Source organism: Cimex lectularius, unplaced genomic scaffold (genome assembly GCF_000648675.2).
Source record: "Cimex lectularius strain Harlan isolate CLEC.00 unplaced genomic scaffold, Clec_2.1 scaffold1, whole genome shotgun sequence".
NCBI classification, from domain to species: Eukaryota; Metazoa; Arthropoda; class Insecta; order Hemiptera; family Cimicidae; genus Cimex; species Cimex lectularius.
The window spans coordinates 2,730,222-2,752,352 of NW_019392813.1; the positions used below are offsets into that span (position 1 = coordinate 2,730,222).

Sequence of the window (22,131 nt, forward strand, 5' to 3'; positions counted from 1 at the left end):
TGGAAAATTAAGGAAGAAATTAACACAATTTTTTTTTAATAAGTCTAATATTTTTAACAACTTTTATTCTTTCAGTACAACCACACTCCAGATATCCAACAAAAAAGAAAATTATGTCAAAGTAGTGAGTTTTAAAAGCACTACATGGAACACTCTTTTTATCATCAGCACAAATTCTGTATTAAAAAAAAAAATTAAACAAAAAACAACAAATTGTAACTATAATATTTCAGTCTCAGTGAATATTTTACTCATCATTTCATTTTAAACTATTAATTAAAAGAATAACATGGAAGTTTGTTAATCCCATCTCTTACATAATACAGTTTTGTATTTCTCTATTACATATTAATATTTTTAAATATTAAATTTTCTTTAACCGTTGGTGTGTTGTTATTCCCCGTTTTGATGTAATTTTATAAAAGGCAGTATCTTTTTGGTTTGTTTTTTACAGCATCTGAACACTTCCGGTTCACCAAAAGTATCTGTTTAATCTCCAAAGGTTGCAAGTTTCAGTATACTCGTATCCCTGTTTATATTCTTAGTATTTTCCAGAAATACTACGTCCTGCGTAATTTTGTCTTTTTCCACATAGTTTATTATTATTTGTTCTCTTTGTATATCGGTATATATCATTGTTAATTGTTCGATGATGAGTCAAAATAGTGCAACAGCCGGTAGAGGTTGGTGAGGAGCTAGTTGGGTTGCCTTCAGGAACGTGGTGTTAATAATGATGTTACATTCAGCGCCCCATACCAAATTCTTTGTCATCATCTTCAGTAACATCACCGTAGACCCACAAATTTAATCTTTCCTTTTTGGCTCGACTCTCAGCCTCTTGATACTCTTTCATCTATACAGAAATAAAGAAATTTTATTTAAAAGAACCGACCGAATTAAACTGAAACTTACAATTTTTTCTAGCCTTCTCTCCCGACGTTTAGACACCAAAATAAAGCCTTCTTCAACAAGAGCTTTGCCAATGTCCTCTTCCCTCTCAGCATCGTATAAAGTTGCATAAGAAACGTTCTTTTCGTTGTATTCAACATTCAACTGCAATTTTCTGTCGCATACATCTTCAAAGAAGCGCCTCGTTGCAATCTTCTGATCCTCAATCTATCAAATAAAAAAACAAAAAATTAAATATGGGAGGGGGTCTTTTTTTGCCAAATGCTGCCATTTTGATATTTCGACGCCTCTTCAATCCTCTTTGAATTGTAAAAAAATGCAAATCAGATGGCACAATTACACAGAAGACAAACACTTTGAGTGAGTAGAAATACTTTGTTTGAATATAAAACATATTTTGCATTGTATAAATTCACTTATCCACATCCTAAATGTATTTGTTAAATGTAAACATTGTTTGTAAATCCCAGGCCCTGAAGATGATCTCAATAAAAGATCGAAACGTTGGCACGATAAAGAAAATGTTTTTCTGAAACCTACATCACACCCGACCGCATCTCACGATATCTGAATAACTGTAAAATTCAAGTTGGAGAAATATGGAACTTTTCCTTATGCTATATTCTAGTTTGGCAGTTAACTTCTAGTGAATTTTCTTTGCTGTATTTTTCCAGTGTGTTAATTTTTCTTTGATTTTCTATTTTAGAATCTGAGCTTTGGCTAATATTGACAAAAAAAAATCAACATTACAAGCTGATTTATCAGGAAAAAATTAAGTATCAGCCATTTCCAGTTCAAAATCTATAATATTTATATCAAAATGACCACAATTGCACAAAGAATTTTTTGTAGAAATTATAAATGATGGGGTGAGTGTAGAGTTCAATCCTTTTTTTAAAAAGTTGGTTCCTACTCACATTAAGTTGTTTTGCAACAATCCGGATTTCGAGCCCTTTATTAGCTCATCGTCAGGTTGAAGGGTTTCCACAAACACGTCTCTCAACAAGAATTGCAGAAGTGAACCCGCTGAAACCCCCGCCAACGCGACGTTCCGATGAGGAGCTGGGTTTTTAATGGCGCTCAATTTGAACGTGTGAAAAGCGGGAATTTTAACACAAATAAGAAATTAATTGTAAATTATTGATTAAAGATAAAAAATTAAAAAAAGGTAAAAAATAAATAAAAATAAAATAATTAGAATAATACCTTAATATTATTAAATTATTATAAAAAATAATAACAATTAGAATAATTAGTTTAATTATTTGGACGTTTAATATTATTTATATACATATTTAAAATGATGTGAAAATGACATATTTAAAATGATACATATTTAAAATTTGATCTACCTCCCATTTTAAATATGTATATAAATAATATTAAACGTCCAAATAATTAAACTAATTATTCTAATTGTTATTATTTTTAATAATAATTTCATAATATTAAGGTATTATTCTAATTATTTTATTTTTATCTTTTTTTAATTTTTTAACTTTAATCAATAATTTACAATTAATTTCTTATTTGTGTTAAAATTCCCGCTTTTCGCACGTTCAAATTGAGTGCCATTAAAAACCCAGCTCCTCATTGGAACGTCGTGTTGGCGGGGGTTTCAGCGGGTTCAGTTCTGCAATTCATGTTGAGAGACATGTTTGTGGAAACCCTTCAACCTGACGATGAGCTAAAGGGCTCGAAATCTGGATTGTTGCGAAACAACTTAAAGTGAGTAGGAACCATCTTTTTTAAAAAAGAAGAATTTTTTGGGACAATAATTTTTTTTCCACCCCCTTTTAACAAAATAAATTCCATTTGAAAAATAAGAGTTGCTTACATCTTTTGGCATGCTCACAAAAGCCAACGTAAAGAGATGTGCAAAAGGTTTTTCAGTAAACGATGTCGGTATTGAAGCACATTGGACGCTCTGGATTTCAGCCTTGTTACCATAGTCGATATACAAAACTGTCACCTTGTTCCCAGAGACTTTCTCAACTTTGGCTCTGTACCATCCATCATCGACCGGATACTTCGCAGCGCACAAATCGCCTGAAACAAATTACGATAGTTCAATTGTTTAAACGATTTTGTGCAAGGTGGATACCTTTTCTTGGCGTGTACGCCCCGGGAAGAGGTGGATTAGCAGCCATCTCTTGCTGCAACTTGGTCTGGAGCATTGTAAGTTTTGATTCCTGAGAGCAATACTGACAATAAAAGGACAAATCAGACACCTCGACGACAACGACGTCTTTATAATCAACAACTCTTTCGGCAGTCTTATCTTCTTCTACAACCACATGGGAGTCTTCTTTCTCAGCGTATTTCTTTTAAAAATATACATACAGGTTTTTTTTTAACTTGTCAGACTGAATGTTTACAAATTTGATTAATAATTACCCATAACCCTTTACTGATTGCATAGCTTTTCGCATTTTGCAGTTCTTTAGAGTATTTTGAGTTTTCTCCTGAAAAGTGAATTTTGGCCAAACCGGCTTCAACAAGAGCAACAGACAAATTGACATTGTCAACCCACAACCACCCAATGAAATTGCCATTTCTGTCAGTGCTTTCAATTTGGATTTCAACCTGTTAAAAAAAATCTATTTTAGTATTAAAAAAAAAATATTTAAAAAAAATAGTTGTAATACAATTTGTACTTACATCCCTTTGCATACACTTTTCTCGAGTAAATGCAGTAGCAGCTTCTTCGTTGTTGACAGCGTCGCCATTCGAATATCTGACTTCAATCCCTAAAAAATTTGTCGTTTCAAAATTAATTAAAAAGGTGACAGAAAATTCTGGGTCAATAGATAATCTTTAATCTCTAAAAATCACGTTTAAACAGTTCATGGAAATTTAAAGATTTACCAGATAACAAAAATGTGATTAAGTGAGTGTCCTTTGGGAGATATAGGCGCAGCCTTGATCCACTTGCTACAAATTCGACAACAGCTTCAATCCTCTGATGTCTTGAAAAATGAGGAAGAAGATTTTTAGATTTAACAGGGTCCTGTAAAAAAATTTAAAAGAGATTAGTAAATGAAAGCTTTGAGGAGGGGAAGCTATAAATAAAACACCGACACTGCAAATGTCGTTCACTCTATGAACAGGGAATTCTTTTTTCGAGTGGACGCCTTTGTTTCCTTTCTTTGCCTTCTCTTCCGCAGCTTTCAGGCTGTTTATAGCAGAAGGCCTGTTGTCATTTTCAGCCCTGTAGTTGAAAACGTGAGCCAGTCCTTTACTCACTAGAGCTTCAGCGACATTTCTAAAATAATACAAACAATTATTTACCGTTTATTTTAATTTCTAAATGCATTATACGTACACATTGTTGATTGTGACATTGCAACAATGTTTTTCAGGGAAGTTATCACGTGCAGGTTGAGTGTAGTTGTGAGTCACATTGACTTTTTTCCCGATGAGTTTCTTCCTGAGGAATTCCCTAGCGTCGAACATCCACGGGATGTCATAAAGTGGTCTTTTAGGCCTTTGCCTTTGGCCGTCAGTTTTAGGAGGAGCTTCTTTGTTAGCACCAGGCTGTCTATAAAAATAAAATATTCGAAAAAGAGTTCATAAATATTAAAAAAAAAAAAACTTACTCTTTAGGTGGCCTGATACCAGCCAAGAAAATTTTCCTAACAACACCATTAGGCATTTTGACCATTAAAGCATCACCATTGACAATTTCAACGACAGTTCCTGTAAAATGTTTGTCATCGACTTTTGGCGGAGAATGATCTTTCCAAATGTTCAGCTTCTTCTCCTTGGCAACCTTTTCAGCATTGACGAGTTTGTCAGCATCGGCTTTGTTCATAGTTTCGAGCGACCAGTCGACACAATGAGCATAGCCTTCTTCAACCAATCTTTCTGCGATGTTGCCCAACTGAAAAAGGTCAAAAAATTTTATTAGTAAAAAAAAAATTAATTTGGTTTATAAAACAAACGATTCAACACACACCGGATGAATCACAGATCCAACAACCATGTAAGAATTAGTGGATTCGAGTACAATCTCCACTTCTTGCTGTAAAAGTCGCATTTCCGTGAACTTCCTGGCCTCTTCAGCGAGACCGGAACCCCTTACGGGGCCCTCTTCACCTTCAGTCCGTTTGATTTGTGGACACTGTCAAGCGAAAGAATTAGAATTGTTTATATATAAAATAATTTAAAACATATCTGAAACATACTCTAATTCCAGAAATCATGAGAGTCACATAAGTATGCTCAGGGAGAAGAAGACATGCTTCCACAGTCGAACCGTCAATCACCCTTTCGATTATGGCTTTTATAGGCTTTTTCTCGCACTGGTTTACAAATTCAAGCAATTCAGACGTTTCCAGGAATCTGACAGACCTTTTGCCATTGTTCTAAAAATAATTTTACACTTCATACATAAGAAAATAATTACTTAAACATTTTTATACAATAAACTAACTTGGATTAGAAAGTAACATTTTTTTAAAATAAACAATTATCTATGTTGATGTTGACAATTAACAGACTAATTTTGCATCAGATATAGATTTTATTTGAAAATTAAACCAAGTTCACTTTACTTGCTTTGCAAAAAAAAGTCAATGCTCAACAAGTTTAAAATATACCCACTAGCAAAACCATTTGATACTTAAATTTTTTATTATTCAAAAATATTATTTTTAAGCATAACTCTAATTTAACCATCAAATTGTAAATGTAAACATGGTAATAAATACAATTAAAGAAACAATAACAAGTGAATTAACTGTATTTTATATTAAATGAGTTAAAAATTAAACCAAACCTACAAAATGTAAAATGTAAGGCCAAATTTCTGAAAATAATAATTAATTCCTGTGCAAACATTTTTGTTTAAAAAATCTAAATAAGAATCGCACAATTACACAATAATGGTTTTGGGATAGTAAAATTTTGATTGTCTTACTTTACTAAGATCTCCCCATTTTCCCTTTCCAGCCTTCTTCGCTTCTTCGACCAGCTTAGCTTTTTCACCAGTTTCTGATTTGCAATCTGCAAGTCCTTCTTTAAGCAATAATTCATTTATGTTGACATTCCCTGAAAAAAAGTGTAATGCTCGTGTCAAAATAAACCATAAATTCACAAAATTATTCCTTTCTTATTGTACTTTAGCTAAGGCTTATAGACAGAACAATAAAATAAGATTGTGAGACAGAAAATACATTTGGACAGCCAATATTGAACAAGTCAAATTCTGACCTGGCACTGAAAGTGTATTTTTTCTTAATTCTAATGACTTTTTTGTCAGAATCTTTAAAGCAATTTTTAAAAAAATAGTTTGTTCCTTTTGTTGTATGTGTGTTCATGAGTTTTTGTTTTGTTTTGTGCTTGTATATTTCTAGGTCCTTTTTGTACACCTTGCAGTAATTTCAAGCTTGTCTGTGTTAGTTGAGGACTATGAACCCTCACCAATTCAAACATTTCATAAAGTTACACCACAATGTATTGGGTTGTCCGGAAAATAATGCAGGATTTTAAGTTTTCATTAAAAAAAATCTATATAAAATATTCTGTTTACGTTTACAGGATTACTCATTNCAACACGTTGGGAGAAATGTATTGAGAGTATGGGAAATTATTTTGATTAAAGAACATTGCTTTAAAGTAACTAGTTTCTTTTTTTTTGTTTAATATCAAAATCCTGCATTATTTTCCGGACAACCCAATACAAAATGACTGGAAAACTTAGAATTAAATAAATAAATAATAATTAAAATTTAAAAAAAAAAAAAGAGAAAATATATGCTTGTGTGGCAAATACAAGTCTGAAGCTGAATTTCCATTGAATGAAAATTACTCAAACTAGACTTGCATTGTGGATACCCAGCTGGGACTGCCAAACTTTTGGCACGGGGATGTTTTGAGGTGAGTCGACTGTCGGTATTTTAGAGCACAACAAAGTTTTTCACGTTGTTTTTTCCCCTCTGTGTAAATGCACATGTCTCGAGTATTTGAATGAGGACTGCATTTGACTTATTCAAATGTATCACAACTACTGATTTTTGTGGGATGCTAAGCTAAAACTCATCATAACAAAAACCAAAATAAGAGAGAGGATGCTTGGAAGGAAATGGGACAAAGACAAAAAGTATCGCCATGATAGCAAATGCTGATGGAGCAGTTGGTGTAGTTACTAACAGCATGCTTGTCTCTTGCAAACTGATGGCTCAGCTTTCATTTCTATATTGCAAAATGTTTCGTCTGTGGAATGGTTAACCCGAAATAGCATTTTGTGAGTGATTTTTTCGCGCAATGGAAACCCAGCTTTACACCCTAAAGTAAGAGCAGAAGAGTTACTGGATACAGAGCCTTTTTAATTGTTTTCAAATTTATTTTGTGAAAACCATGTAATTTGCTTTTGTATGTGTTTTTACTCATTTTTTATGATTACATAAAAGAAAAATTATTGTAGAAAGTAGAAATGACTTTTATTCAACTACGCACCCAAATAGAACAACTCTGTGGGTTGCCTGCTTCATTTACGAAGACTGCATCATATAATTCATATTACTTAGATAAAGTAGTAAAAAAAAATTAATTTATTTTATTTTTTAGTACGTATTTAGTAGTTATTTAACGTGATAAATTGGGTTTTGTATATTTATTTTTATACAATAAAATTAATCAGATTGTCCAAAAATAGTTGTTGTCTAGCGGAGAAAATCTCTCAATTCAGAATTACAGTTGTTTGAATTATTGAGAAAAAAATTGATAAAAATAGAACACATGTGCCATGGGGTCAGAGTGATTTCATGGTAGGGGGTCGAGTAACAGATGGTGGACTAGTGGGAGACAGTTGAGAGTTTCAACTCAACACTCCCTATTTTCGCAAAAAGTTTAGGGTATGCTGTTAGCTCCAAAGGGTGGCAAGAGCGATATTTAAAAAAAAAGTTATCTTGAAGTTGAAGAAAACCCATCTGGAAAAAGAAAGGTTAAAAAAGAAGAAAATGGAAAAGAAGTAGGAAAAAGAAACAGCCAGAGTCAAAGGGCGTTTGTCCGTTTTAGGGTCTTGTTCAAGATGTGTTTAAAGTAATTTTTTTAAAAATCAAAATAAACGTATACAAACACAAACATACATGTTGACAATTAAAAATAAATAAATTGATTGTTTGTTTTTTATATTTAAATGTGATACATTCTTAATTCATTCACTATGGTAATTAATCTTTAGCCTTATTTTTACATAACTCAAGCATTTAAAATCATCTATTAATTTTACATAAATCGCATGAAGCGGGGTAACACAAATACATTTGAGACTTGAGCAAAGATGTGTCCATTTTGCCAATAATATTTTACATTGAGCTGATGTTTTTTACAATAAAATACTTCAACTATGTTTGCCTTGGCTGTTACTCATCTCAAGATGTGTTCATTATTAGTGTATTGATAATTTTGGAGTGTCTGCAAGTAATCCAAAAATAGAACTTTGTAAAAAGAATTTTTAAACCTAGTAAATGAATGTTTTTGAAGTTTTAAGTTTATAGTCAATACCAGGTAACCAGAAAAGTTCATGGGATTTATCATTTGCTGTTGTTTTATTACCAAGACATTAAAACAATAACAAATCAAAAACCACACAGACTTTTCTGATTTTATTTTTACTGGTAGTAAAAAGGAAAATTTCCTTAGATGTGTCTGTTATTGGACTCCCTACCCTATAATAAAAATGAATGTTTAAAACCCGTCCTCCATAGGTGATATAGGACACTTATATTGAAGGAAAAGTTGAAATGACATTTACACAATGTATTATATAATCATTTCTGAAAAATAAAACTAAATTTGTGACAAATCTTTTGAAAAGAAAGTTGTTAAAATTTCACTATTTGCACATATTGAAGGTGAATTTTAATACAAAAAATGTTTCCGGAGTGTGTAAGTATAAATATTGCATGTATATTTGTACAGGTAAAAAGTGAAAGCAAAGCCGGAAGTCCTTAGGAGAGAAATTTCATTTTTTTTATTCAATGTTTCATCAGAAATGTAGCTAAATATTATTTATGCAACAAATTTGATCATTTTTACTTGTAGTGTTCTTATGATGATTTCTTTTTTAAATATCATTTCTTTTGCCGTTATGTGGCCGCGTCGCTAGTATCCCCCTTTACAAGTTCATTACACACTTATTTGTAAAGACTCTCCCGAGATATGGCTAAAAGTTTGATTAGAAATTTTTTCTTTTCTTGTTATTTATTTTTTCATTTGATTCCTTGTTCAAAGTAGACCTGAACTTCCAGCAGAAGGGTAAGCCAAGCTGTAATGTTTAATTTACACTAAAAAAAGACATACTGTACGTTTTCAATAAATGTTTTTTTCTTCTTTCGAGAACGACGGCCTTAATAAAATTATTAAGCCAGATGCTCAGGAGATAGTAACTTCCCAACAAACAGGAGTCTTCAACAGCTAGGCCATTTCAGCCCCCAACGCAGGCAAAATATAATCTAGCCTAAAACTAACTTGTCGACTTTTGTTAATTTGAAACTTGGTTATTTGAATTTCTTGATAATACAAACTCCTCAGTAGGTCACTTTGGTAAATCGAAAAATATATTTTTGGAGCATTCTATAAAACAAAATGGAGCCACTTCCCCTCTTTATATTTCAAATTTTTTCTTTTTCCTCAAAATTTTCACATACTGTACTTCCTTGCAGCCTAAAGTTTCTTCAAATTTTCTCTAGTTTATTGGTCAGTGTTTTATCAATCTCAGCTCTGGTTACTTTGGAAAATCCTTTAAACAAAGAATGCCAGGCCATGTTGAAACAAAGCCATTTTATGAATTTTTTAAATAATACATAACTATGTTCACTTATTCAGTTGATCTATTATAATTTTTTCATTATTTTTACCGTTTTATATATGTACAATGTAAGAAATTTACTCTTAATAATGTGATTTATTTCGTAGTCCCTTGGGTTTCGAGTTATTAAGTCGATTGTAACTACTATAATACAATCACACAAATAAATACACTCACACCTATGTGCATTGCACTCATTCTAGTAGATGTTGTAAGTAAGAATTTTTTATGTAACCAATTTGAACTCTTTTACTTGTAGTGTTCTTTTGTTATGATGATTTCTTTTTTTAATAGTATTTCTTTGATGTTTCCACTGGAGTAATTGGACTTTCACCCTGAAGAGTTGTCACTCCAAGATGTGCTGACCCTAGGGTCTATATCTCAGGGGTGTTCACCTATCCATTATGTAGCTAGGTCGCTAGTATCCCCCTTGACACATTTATTACAACACTTATTGTAAAGACTCTAAGATATAGAAAATATTTTGATTAATTTTTTTTCCTAAAAAAATCACAAACAAAATTCCAAAAGGTTTTATTAGATGTTTTGATTAATTGAATAAGACAATCTTGTGTTTGTAGTGTATGGAATGTAATGGAAGCATACCATGGAAGACGGTCCCATATTGTCTACCAGTATTTTTACAGGTGTAAAGTGAAAACAAAGCTTGAAGTCCTTAGGAGAGAAATTTCATTTTTTCATCCACGTTTGTTCAGAAATGTAACTTAAATAATATGTATACAAGCAATTTGATCATTTTAATTTGTAATGTGTTAATATTATGATTTTTTTTTTTTAATATCATTTCTTTGATGTAGTTATTGGAATGAATGGACTTTCCCCTCAAAGGTTTCACTCCTCAATGTGCTGACCTAGGGTCTTCATCTCAGGGGTGATCACCTACCCATTAGGCAGCTGAATCACTAGTATCCACCTTAACATATTCGTTATGACTCTTATTTGTAAACTCTCCCGAGATATAGAAAAAAATTTGTTTAAACAAAAATTCTTTAAAAAATCAAATAAGACAATCTTGTGTTTGTAGTGAAATATAATGGAGGCTATGGAAGACAGTCCCATATTTTCTACTAATATTTGTACAGTTGTTAAGTGGAAACAAAGCTCGAAGTCCTTAGGAGAGAAATTTCGTTTTTTTATCCACGTTTATTCAGTAATATAACTTAAATAGTATGTATACAAGCAATTTGAGCATTTTAATTTGTAGTGTATGATTATGATTTTTTAAAATCATTTCCTTGATTGGAATAATTGAACTTCAAAGGGTTCACTCCACAATGTGCTGACCCTAGTCTTTAACTCAGGGGTGATCACCTACCCATTATGCAGCTGGATCGCCCCATAACATGTTCATTATGACTGGAGACCGGATTTTTATGCAGTTGCATATTTTGTTTGAAACCATATACGACCGAGGAAATCAATTATCTATCTGAATCATGTATCTAGGAAGTGTAGGTTAAATTTTATAAAGCATATTTTAGCATATTTAATGAATATCACATAAAATTGCATATTTGAATAATATTGTATATTTGAAGGATTTTTACATAAAATCGCATTTATCACCCACAATATTTAAAATATTATATTGGTTTTCGGGGGAAGTATAAAAAATCAGTAAACAAAATAACAAGTTGACTAAAATAGGCTGCAACAACGGGATGAGAAGATTCTAGAAATACTGACAAAAGAATATAAAACCCCTTCTTTAGTCCTATTTCAATAATCAATTTTTTTTTTTTATTGGCCTTATAATCTTGCATATTAGCCATGGTACGAATTCTTGTGTGTTCAAATTGGGGGTTATCGGGAAAAAAGGGCCAGAGGCGACGGTGGGAATCGAACACACGACCACGGCGTGAGAGTCTCTCATGCTAACCACTCGGCTACCGCGGTCCCCGCTTCAATAATCAATATTCTCACAAATTTTAAGTGACCATAGGCACTATTTCACAGAAGACAATTTAGAAAAGTACTTGTTTATTAACGTTAAGTATACTCAAATAGTATAAAATATATAATTTAATTATGCAAGCGAGAAAATATTTTCAGTAAAAGTAAATAAACTCTAAGGGGCGTCGATGGCCGCAATGGATTAAGCGTTGACATGGCGCTCATCACTGTAAGGTAAAGGTCCCGGGTTCGAATCCAACAGCACTGCATTTGTAACCGACATACTTACAATCCTTCATATTTCAGGGCTTTCAACTGTATATTTTATGAAATATTTTGGCAATTTATACTGCATAAAAATCCAGTCTCTGGTTATGACTCTTATTTGTAAATATTCTCCCAAGATATTGGAAAAATTTTGATTAAAAAAACATTTCTTCAAAAAATCATTTAAAAAAATTCCGAAAGGTTTTAATAGATGTTTTGATTAATTGAATAAAAGACAATCTTGTGTTTGTAATGTGGAATATAATGGAGGCATACCATGGAAGACGGTCCCATATTCTCTGTCGGTCGTAGAGACCAAATTGGCATTGGTCTCGACCTCGTAAGTGACGAGTTGCTTGAGAAGTCTTTTCCTCAGGAATTCCCTTGCTTCCCAGGCAAAAGGCTCTTCCTCGCTCTGTATCCTACAAATATCGGCATTAATAGTTTTAAGGGAAATCCAAATGTCTCGATCCAAGTCCTAATTACTTCTGGCTCTTCTTCAAAATCTTGGGTACCTTCAGACCTGAAAGTATCAGTTTCCCTTCACCTTTTTCTCGCCTGAGAAGCCGAAGCGTATCTCCAGATATCACCTGGGGAACGAAAAAAAGAATTTAGGCCATCGTCCGATATTTTTTTTACTATTTTTCTTATGTTTTGTCGATTAAAATCTTAACAGATTGAGAAAGAGAAGAGACTGGAAACGATGGACTTACTTCTTGGACTTTGGCTTCGTAACGGGTCCTCGGAGCACTCATCTCTGAAACGGATATTCCGAGTCAACGTGAATATTTTGGTTATAACTTCGGGTCGAATCCTTTTAAAAACACTTGCTCCCTGGGCGACTATAAAAATACTATGCTGATCATCGAGGACTCAGTATTTGACGTGTATCCCTCAAAAACCCCTGACGGAAAGAGAGCACGACCTCATCCAGATGAGTGAGAAGTGAAACGTGCAAAGACGAGACAAGAGAGTGGTGATGATGTGGCTGGAAAACAACCTGCAACTCGGAAACCTTCTGAAACGGGAAACCGACGCGGAGACAGCGCCTCGGCCAACGCACTCCTCGCCGGCTCACCTCAAGCATTTCTTACAAATCCAACGGAATTATATAACCGAGGTACATATCTTGAACCCTAGAACTGAGGGACTTTTTTTTTCCAAAAAATAAAAAAATGAAAAATAAATCAAATAAAATAAATAATAAAAAAATATCACTACAGTCTTTATACAAACAACATGACCCTTTAGTTGATAAAAACATAAAAGGCGATAATATAAATAAATTTAATTACAAATAACTGCAATAAAATTAATCAATATAATATTTTATAATACCAACAGATTTTAGATCTATCAGTGTTTTTCTAACTTTTTTTACTTTTTGGGAAAGTTCTACTTGGCCCTGCATGGTTCATAAATGTATGTATTTTTTTTTAAATATTTTATTCTACTAATTCAAATTTGTTTAGTGGTTATAATTGACCATATTAATTATTCTTTTTCTCTCAACCTTAGATGAAAAGAATAATTAATTCGAATTTCATTCTACATGCTTCATACAAAATATCTCATGTAATAAAATAATGATAAATATAAAATAAAAATAAAAAAATAGTCAAAAAATTTTACTACAGTCTTTATACCAGCGATATGACTCTTCGGTTGATAAAAACATAAAAGGCGATAACATAAATAAATTTAATTATAAATAACTGCAATAAAATTAATCAATCTAATATTTTACAATACCAACAGGGGCATCGGTGGCTGCAACGGTTTAGGCGTTGTCACAGCGCTCATCACTGTAAAGTGAAGGTCCCGGGTTCGAATCCACAGCCTTGCATTCGAACCTGACATACTTACAAATGGGCTTCTTTTTTTTTTTTTTTCTTCAAAAACTTGGCACCCTGAGGGTTGATACTTGATATGACCTCTGCTGTTACAAACCCTCATAAAAAAAAATAATAATAATTATATATATATAATACCAACAAATTTAAGACCTATCAGTGTTCTTCTGATTTTTTTTCCTTTTTGTAAAAGTTCTACATGACCCTGCATGGCTCATAAATATGTCTTTTTTTTTTTTCTTTTTTTTCTAATAATCCATAGTTGTTTAGTGGTCATAATTGACCATATTAATTATTCCAATTAATTATTCTTTTCATTCAACCAAAAACATTAGTTGAAAAGAATGATTAATTGGAATTTAATTTTATTCTACATGCTAAAAATAAATAAATAAAATATAAAAATATAATACCAACAAATTTTAGACCTATCAGAGTTCTAACTTTTTTTTACTTTTTGAAAAAGTTCTACTTGACACTGCATGGTTCATAAATATAAGTGTTTTTTTTTGTAAATATTTTGTTCTAGTAATTCATAGTTGTTTAGTGGTCATAATTGACCATATTAATTATTCCAATTAATTATTCTTTTCATCTCAACCAAAAACATTAGATGAAAAGAATAATTAATTGGAATTTTATTCTACATGCTTCACACAAAATATTTCTTGTAATACAATAACCATAAATATAAAATAAATAATATAAAATTCATATAATAATTTTTTTAAACCAAAAAAAAAAAATTAACTAAAAAAATAGTTACTCAATTAATTATATACTGTGTATGATTCACAGGTGTGATTCTAGATTAATACTAATTTTTTAATTATTTTTATCAGCTTATTCTTAATTATATAATTACTCAATTGGAAAAAACGGGGAGTCAAAATGGGAAGTTTGTGGCACGGGCGATCAAAGTCACGGTAGCGCAAGTGGTAGAGCAGCAGCGTATTTAGCCAAAAGTCGTGGTTCGAATCCCGCCTGTGACACAATTTTTCATTTCAAAAAAATTGTGTATAATTAATTGAGTAATTATATAATTAAGAATAAGCTGATAAAAATAATTAAAAAGTTAGTATAAAAAATAGGCAACAAATATCACTACAGTTTTTATACCAGTGACATGACCCTTTGATTGATAAAAACATAAAAGGTGATAATATAAATAAATTTAATTAAAAATAACTAATAAAATTGATCAATTTAATTTTTTATAATACCAACAGATTTTGTACCTATCAGTGTTCTATTTTTTTTTTTTTTTTTAATTTTTGGAAAAGTTCTTCTTGGCCATGCATGGTTCATAAATGTATATTTATATTTGAATTTTGTTAAATTTTATGTAATTATGTAGTACATTTAAAGGCTTTAGGTTTTTGTATCACTCTGAGAGTAAATACTTGCAATCGTTATAATTCTTATTTTTGTCGTTTACTAGGTATTTTTTATTTGTTTGGTGCGGGCGTCCAAGGAAATGCCACCACAGAGTATCAGTGACCAACTGTATAATGCCACCTGAGGAATCCATATAAAATTACGCCAATCTGAAGATTTCAGGTAAACTCTCACTTCATCCCCAATCTTCCACCATCCAATTCACATGCAAACTGGTCATTTTTTAAGCTGTAGTAAAAATAGGTCCACAAGCCCGCAGGCTTTTTGTTGAGCTTTCATCTTACAGCTCTGGGGGAAATAGAAACATTTCGGACTTGTCATCATATTTCTTATCTCATGTCCTGTTATGCTGTGGTTTTGTAGAACCCTTTGACGGATGAATCTATCGTCTCTCTGGTCTGTAAACCTAGGTCGATCCTGTCCTGGCTTTCTAGTGTGAAGCCCTGCTTCTGTGAAGCTGAAGAACCTTTCCTATTGTAGATTAATTAATATTCAGTTTCTTGGTGACTTCGTGCTGGCTGTATCCTTCGTCTAATAATGTTATGATTCTAGCACTGTCATACTCGCTCAAATGCCTAACTGGAGCTGAAAAAGATTTAAGAATATTAATAATTTCAAATGAAATCAATAAAGAAAAAGATTAACTGAAAGAGATCTTTAGGCGTAGCAGAATGGAAGGGCATAATGCTACTTTTTGTGCAATTAGGATTAATCAGTACAAAAGTAAACAAAATTACTGTTTATTTTTACTAAATTAGCTCCTAATTACCTGAAATGGTGTAGAAAGATAATATTGTTATGGAAGAGGACAAGAGGAGGGAAAAGAGGCGCCCCTCCGAAACATTAGAAGAGAACCGGCGGCAACACTGGGACTGTTGGCAACGCTGAGGGGTTGGTGTTGACGAGAGGGAAGAACAAAGAAACGGGGAACGGTAGTACGCACGGAGAACTGCGCAGTTGTGGTTGTTTGGGACAACGGCGTTTTGTATTCTAGCGACTTTAATTAAATTACTTTATATCAAATTCTATTTATTTTTAATAATCCTTACAATATATTTAATTTTAAACTAAATACATTGAGTAGTTCGTTAAATTTGCCCATCAGTATAATATCAAAATTCCCTTGCATAATGTTGAATACTAATTTAATAAGTATTTGCCAATATTTCCATAAAATAACTTAAGATGGAAAAAAACTGATATCAAAGTTGTGTTAATTAAAACCATATTGTATTAGATAATACTTTTGTTTGGACAACTTTTTTCAATTAACTGTGGCAGGCTGCATTTGTGACAGGACTTTACATTTAAAATAATTGTATAACCAGATCATGGCCGAACGATTACAAAATCTATGATTGCAACAAAAATAACCCTGTTTAATGGTGTGAATGAGAAAAACATTACATAAACAGATTACGCCACTTTTTTTTAATATTATTTTTAGCTGTTTGTGAGGATAAGATTTACATAAAACTTGTTTTATGAACAAAGTTCTTACTTTTTTTAAAATTATAAATTCAAATTTTCAAACTAAACTTGTTTGTGTCTCAGGCTGTGTCGTTCTTGGAAATTTCTTTGATAAAATAACTCAATTATAATCTAATAGTGAACAGTGAAAACAATTCATGTTAAAAGGAATGATTTTACGGGCTATGTTAAATCAAATTTAAAAACTAGAGATGTAGGAAATTGTAAAAAAAAAGATGCTTCACAACATTTATTGTCATACAACATACATTATAGGACTTTGGCGATGTAAATAATAAAACCAATATTAACAAGTAGTTTTAAACTCACTGATAAAAAATAATGATAATAATAAGCTTTTAACAAAAATCAGATCGATGTTTCTGTTATCCTTTACCCTTAGCATACAAAATATATCACAAATAAAGAAATGGAAGTACTAAAATTTTCTTTATTTTGAATAATAATTATTTATTCAAAAGTAAGAGTAGTTTGATTATCCTTAGTGACCAATGAAACGAGGCTGCCATTTTTTGGTAGGTTCTTTCCTGTTGACCAATTGTAAAATGTCCTGGAAACAAAACATTAGATGAGTTTTTAAAAAATTCAATTTTTTGTTTGTTTTATAAACATACTCGGCAATAAATTCCAAAGGAGTCCATGTTGAAGTGTCCGCCTTGGGCATCCACTTGCGATTCATAGGTGTATCAAGTGTCACAGGCAAGGTTGCAACAACGAGAGCGTTTTCAGGGAGGCCGCTCTTCTCCCCGGCGAGGGATTTTGTCAACTGGTGAACGGCTGCTTTTGCCATGCCGTAGCCGATCATTCCTTATTTGATAATTTTGAATAATGAGAATTCATCGGAAAAGGATTTGAGTTGAAAAGAAAATTATATACCAGGTGTTCCTTGTTTAGCAGGGAATGCGCCAGGCAGAGAGAGAAATCCTCCAGGTTTCAAATGCTTAGCAGCCACTGATGCGGCTATCGTAGAACTCCAGACACTCTGTTTCCACATCATGTCAGCATTCTTGACAAAATCTGAATAAATAATGCAAAAAAGTTACATAAAACATTTATAAAGGGTGATCAGAATACAATTTTTTTTCTTATTTTTATATTCAGGATTGTTGTTAAAATTGATGAACTCATAAAAAGCATAGAATCATTTTGTGATTTATATTTTTCTTTTGCCTATAAATTTCTGTCTGCTCCACCTTCACACCTTTAGTAACTAGAATTATACTCCAAGTATGCTATAAAGAAGTAAGATTCAAGCTGTTAAAAGCCTTTGAACCTGTGGAACAGGCTGAAATGAATAGACAAAAGTAATAAATAAATTCCAAGATGAGTGTATGTTTTTTATGGGTTAGATAATTTTAACACTAACTCTGGATTTATAAAGGATGTAAAAGTAACAAAATATAAAAATTTTAAGACTTCTTATGAGATAGGGTTGGTGATGATGTAATTTGGTCATTTCCAGAAGCCTAAGTGCAACAGACCAAAACAGCAATGAACTCAGGATAGCCCTGATTTAAGTATGGGCAGAATAGTCCTACTGGATTTTTGATGAACCTCCAAAAAAATCAAGATTTTCTATTATAAAATTTAATTGAAATTTGAATTTTTTAATATTTACAGTCGGAAGTTACAGGGAAATCATAAAATTTTATTTTTAGTCGTTACAAGTTTAAAGTTAATTGGCAGAAGTGCGTATTATTGTAGATACTACTTTGTACCTAAAAATATAAATTTGATTACCTATATTATCTAAAACTGTTTATTTAATTTCTAAATTTTCATATTCTCCCTGTCCCACTTACCTTTTCTAAATAATATTCAAATTTCATTCCTTAGATTTATGGCAGCCAGTTTTTTTTTTTTTTTTTTAATAATAATAAATTGAAAAGTTTTAATGCCAAACCTCAATTTTTGAGGGGACCACGTTAGCCGAGTGGTTAAGGTCAAGCCAAGTCATACTCTTGGCTAGTAAATCCTGCGGTCATGGGTTTGATTCCCACCATCACCTCTGGATTTTTTTCTGTCAGCTAAGGGGACTGGTAGCCTCAATTGAAAGAAATTGACATGGCACTCATCAATGGAAGGTCTGGGGCGGGATTGGATCTCAGTGACCCCAAATTTGGTCCCAACCCTTTTAAAAAAAAAGTGTTGGTTGATGCAGCGGTTTAAGGTTCGAATCTGGCATCCCTGCCTTCAAACATACTTACAAATGGGATTTTTTTAAAGCCCTCGTTAGGATAAAAAATAAAAATTTTGACACATCCTATTGAGTCGGGTTAGTTATGATGTAGAGTCATTTCCAGAACCCAAAATGCAACAGACCAAAACAGCTATGATATAGAAGCAATCAAACAGCAACCAACTGTACAATTTTAAAATATTGCCTTACATTTTAATCATGATAAAATGTTCAAAACGATAAATAAATTTAAAATAGTGAAAGTAATAATTAAAAATACCAGGGGAAGCAGCGTTTCCTCCTGCCCAACCACCTGCTACGCAGATGACAGCATCCAGTTTATTTCCATCCAAAACTGAGGAAACTTCTTTCAGGACTTGCGATTCCTTTAAAGATGTAAATCGGTTATAGAAAAAATATATATGTTTAATTAATTTGTTTAAAAAAATCCAAGTGTGCACCTGTTGGAGCCAGCCTTCTTCTGGTTCCACCAACACGTTAGCGTCGGCCTTTTCGTTCTCCTTCAGATCTATTGAACCTACCCACTAGAGAGAAAAAATTGAAGTGATTTTTTTTTAAATAAATGTAAAATGTATTTACCCATTTTTTATTTTTGAAGTAAGAAACGCAAGTATCTCCGAGGGCCCCACGGCCGCCGTAGATGAAAACTCGTCCCGTGCTCATGTTCAGAAAGGATCTACTATCTCACTGACTACTTTGGAGTTTGGTCCCTGGGTTAAGGCTGTTTGTGAAAGGGAAATTACATAATAGGTAGAATTTCAAGTTTTAATCTTGGCCGAGTTCCAGATAAGACGGAAGGCTGTTGGGCTGTGGAAAGACTCTTATCAAAAGAATCAGCATCAGGGACAGTGTTGTCAGATCAACCCAACAGAAGAATTCTTCCCGTTTAATCGACACCACTGCCTACACTAGTAAAAGTCTTCCAGCATACATTAGCTCATAATTCATGATAAACTGTTTACAGAATTGACTTAAGCGGTGGTTGCAACGTTTTAGGCGTTGACACGGCGCTCATCACTGTAAGGTACACGTCCCAGGTTCAAATCCTGCAGCCTGCACTGCATACAACTACAAATGAACTTTTTCAAAAATATCGGCACCCCGAGGGTTCATAAAACCTCATTAAAAAAGTGATAAATTGGTCAGAATAATATAAAACCTGTGTCTACCACAGTTAGTATAGAATCAGGAGGTAGCATATCAAATGTAAATAAGTGTTAGTTAATAAAGTAGTTCGTTATAGTCTTAGACATAGTGATGTCTTCTACAGTTATACAATCCAACCAATTGTGTAGGCAGACTACATTAAAGACCTAGGAACCATCTACTCAAACAATGTGACATTTAACTTGCAATAAGGCATAAGGCTAATCAAATTTTTGGATTCTAACATAGAACTACAAAAAATTTTAAGGATGCATAAACAAAGATTGTACCGTTTAAGGCTATGGTCCGTCCCATTTTAGAATACTGTCAGTTGTTTGGTCGCGACGTCAGAAAATATAAAGAGAACATTACTACTGTTTACTAAAACATACTTGGATATTCTGTATGAACTTATTTCGGAATCCGTAGAATTGCAATCACTAAACATAAAACGACAAAACATTGAATTTTCTTACAAATTCTTAAATAATATGATCGACTGTCCACAATTAATCAATTTGCTAAATTTCAACGTTCCTCAGTGTAACGTACAACAAAAATATTATTTTAAAAATTTAATTATAATAAAATTATTTAAAAAATTTAGTCCGTTTCCTTGACTCAAGGAAACAAGTAATAAACTTTCTTTACATTGTGACTCTTTTTACCATTCCTTAAGTCGATATAAACATTTTCTTTAAAATAGTAATCATGGCAATTACAGTTAATTTGTTTTTATATTTCTGTCATTTTAATTATTTTTATTATCATTCCCTGATACTTCCTTTATATTTTTTTTTTATATATTTCGTTTTCATTAATTTTTTATCATTCCTGGTTACTTTCTTTATATTTATTTATATATCTCTGTTGTTTTCATTAATTTTTTATCATTCCTGGTTACTTTCTTTATATTTTTTTATAAATTTCTGTTGTTTAATTACATTTTTATCATTCTTTCTCACTTCCTTTATATTTGTTTATATATATTTCTGTTGTTTAATTAAATTTTTACCATTCCTTCTCATTTCATTTATATTTGTTTATATATCTCTGCAGTTTGATTGTTTAATTAAATTTTTAACATTCCTTCTCATTTCCTTTATATTCGCTTATATATCTCTGTTGTTTGATTGTTTTAATTAAATTTTTACCATTCCTTCTCATTTCCTTTATATTTTTTATATATCTCTGTTATTTAATTAAATTTTTATCATTCCTTTGCATTTCCTTTATATTTGATATCTCTGTTGTTTGATTGTTTAATTAAATTTTTATCATTCCTTCTCATTTCTTTTATACTTTTTATGACCCAATAGTTACAATATATTTTATTTGTGATTGTTATGTTGAATATGTTCATAGTTTTAATTATTGTTGTTTATATTATTATTATTTGTTTCAATTATTCTTTATTACTTGTTTATCATTTAAACTCTTTAGAACTTGCAACTGGGTATATTTTCCATGTAAATAAAGGAATAAAATTAATGTCACTATGGGAGTTTTGCAAGGTTAAATGCTAAGCCCACTCCTCTGCTCACTTTTGTGCCAGATATAATTAAATTCTTTCATAATCGTGGTGCAGATGGCATTAGTATTGACAGAATGAAAAGCCTAATGATGCTGTATGCAGATTATGTAGCCTTTTAATGGAAGTACGCCCAATTCAAACTGGATCTGCTGCAAAAATACTGTGATTTGAAGGAGTAAGAAGAAAATAGAAAAATAAAGAAGAAAAAGTTATATATATCCTAGGAATGATCATAAATCCAAACCCATTCTCTTACTAACTTCTAAATACATTTTTTCCATTTACAACCTTTACACCATTATATAACTAACATAATATGTTTGATGGGGTACTCAGTATTAGTAGACACTGATCACACTGCACATTCACCCTAATAAATAAATTCTCTCTCCACACATGCTAGGACAGAAAACTGTGAATAATAAAATAATCCTGTTTCCTCTAAGAATAGGAACAGGGGGCTCAGATACTACCTGTCGCTCAAGCAAAATTCTCATATGGGGTGGCATTCCTACACGCTTTCTATAAGGAGCCAAGGAATTGCACCCTTTAATTATAGGGGCACATCGAACAACGTTTCTCTGCCGCGAAAATTTTAATTACT

The 22,131-nt window shown here is 32.0% G+C and overlaps 2 protein-coding genes across 3 annotated transcripts; both read right to left on the reverse strand.

The window, feature by feature from the left end:
• Positions 1-48: 48 nt before the first annotated feature.
• On the reverse strand, positions 49-12,901 carry LOC106662496 (staphylococcal nuclease domain-containing protein 1). The gene is made up of 16 exons (XM_014386638.2): positions 12,619-12,901; positions 12,392-12,495; positions 12,182-12,327; positions 5,831-5,961; positions 5,097-5,276; positions 4,868-5,032; positions 4,509-4,792; positions 4,235-4,450; positions 3,991-4,174; positions 3,778-3,919; positions 3,571-3,659; positions 3,307-3,495; positions 3,014-3,233; positions 2,747-2,958; positions 913-1,116; positions 49-853 (listed from the first exon to the last, which is right to left on the reverse strand). The coding sequence occupies exons 1-16, from the start codon at positions 12,658-12,660 to the stop codon at positions 743-745; spliced, it is 2,619 nt and encodes an 872-aa protein (XP_014242124.1). The 5' UTR covers positions 12,661-12,901; the 3' UTR covers positions 49-742.
• Positions 12,902-16,861: 3,960 nt separating this feature from the next.
• On the reverse strand, positions 16,862-19,678 carry LOC106662504 (dihydropteridine reductase). 2 transcript variants are annotated; one of them, XM_014386660.1, is made up of 6 exons: positions 19,427-19,678; positions 19,288-19,371; positions 19,107-19,212; positions 17,524-17,664; positions 17,262-17,454; positions 16,862-17,197 (listed from the first exon to the last, which is right to left on the reverse strand). In XM_014386660.1, exons 1-6 carry the CDS (start codon positions 19,508-19,510, stop codon positions 17,098-17,100), a joined length of 708 nt encoding a protein of 235 aa, XP_014242146.1. In that variant the 5' UTR covers positions 19,511-19,678; the 3' UTR covers positions 16,862-17,097. The 2 variants fall into 2 exon arrangements, with proteins under 2 accessions (XP_014242146.1, XP_014242135.1); XM_014386649.1 differs by having other exon boundaries at positions 19,107-19,371; positions 19,427-19,663.
• Between the last annotated feature and the right edge of the window lie 2,453 nt (positions 19,679-22,131).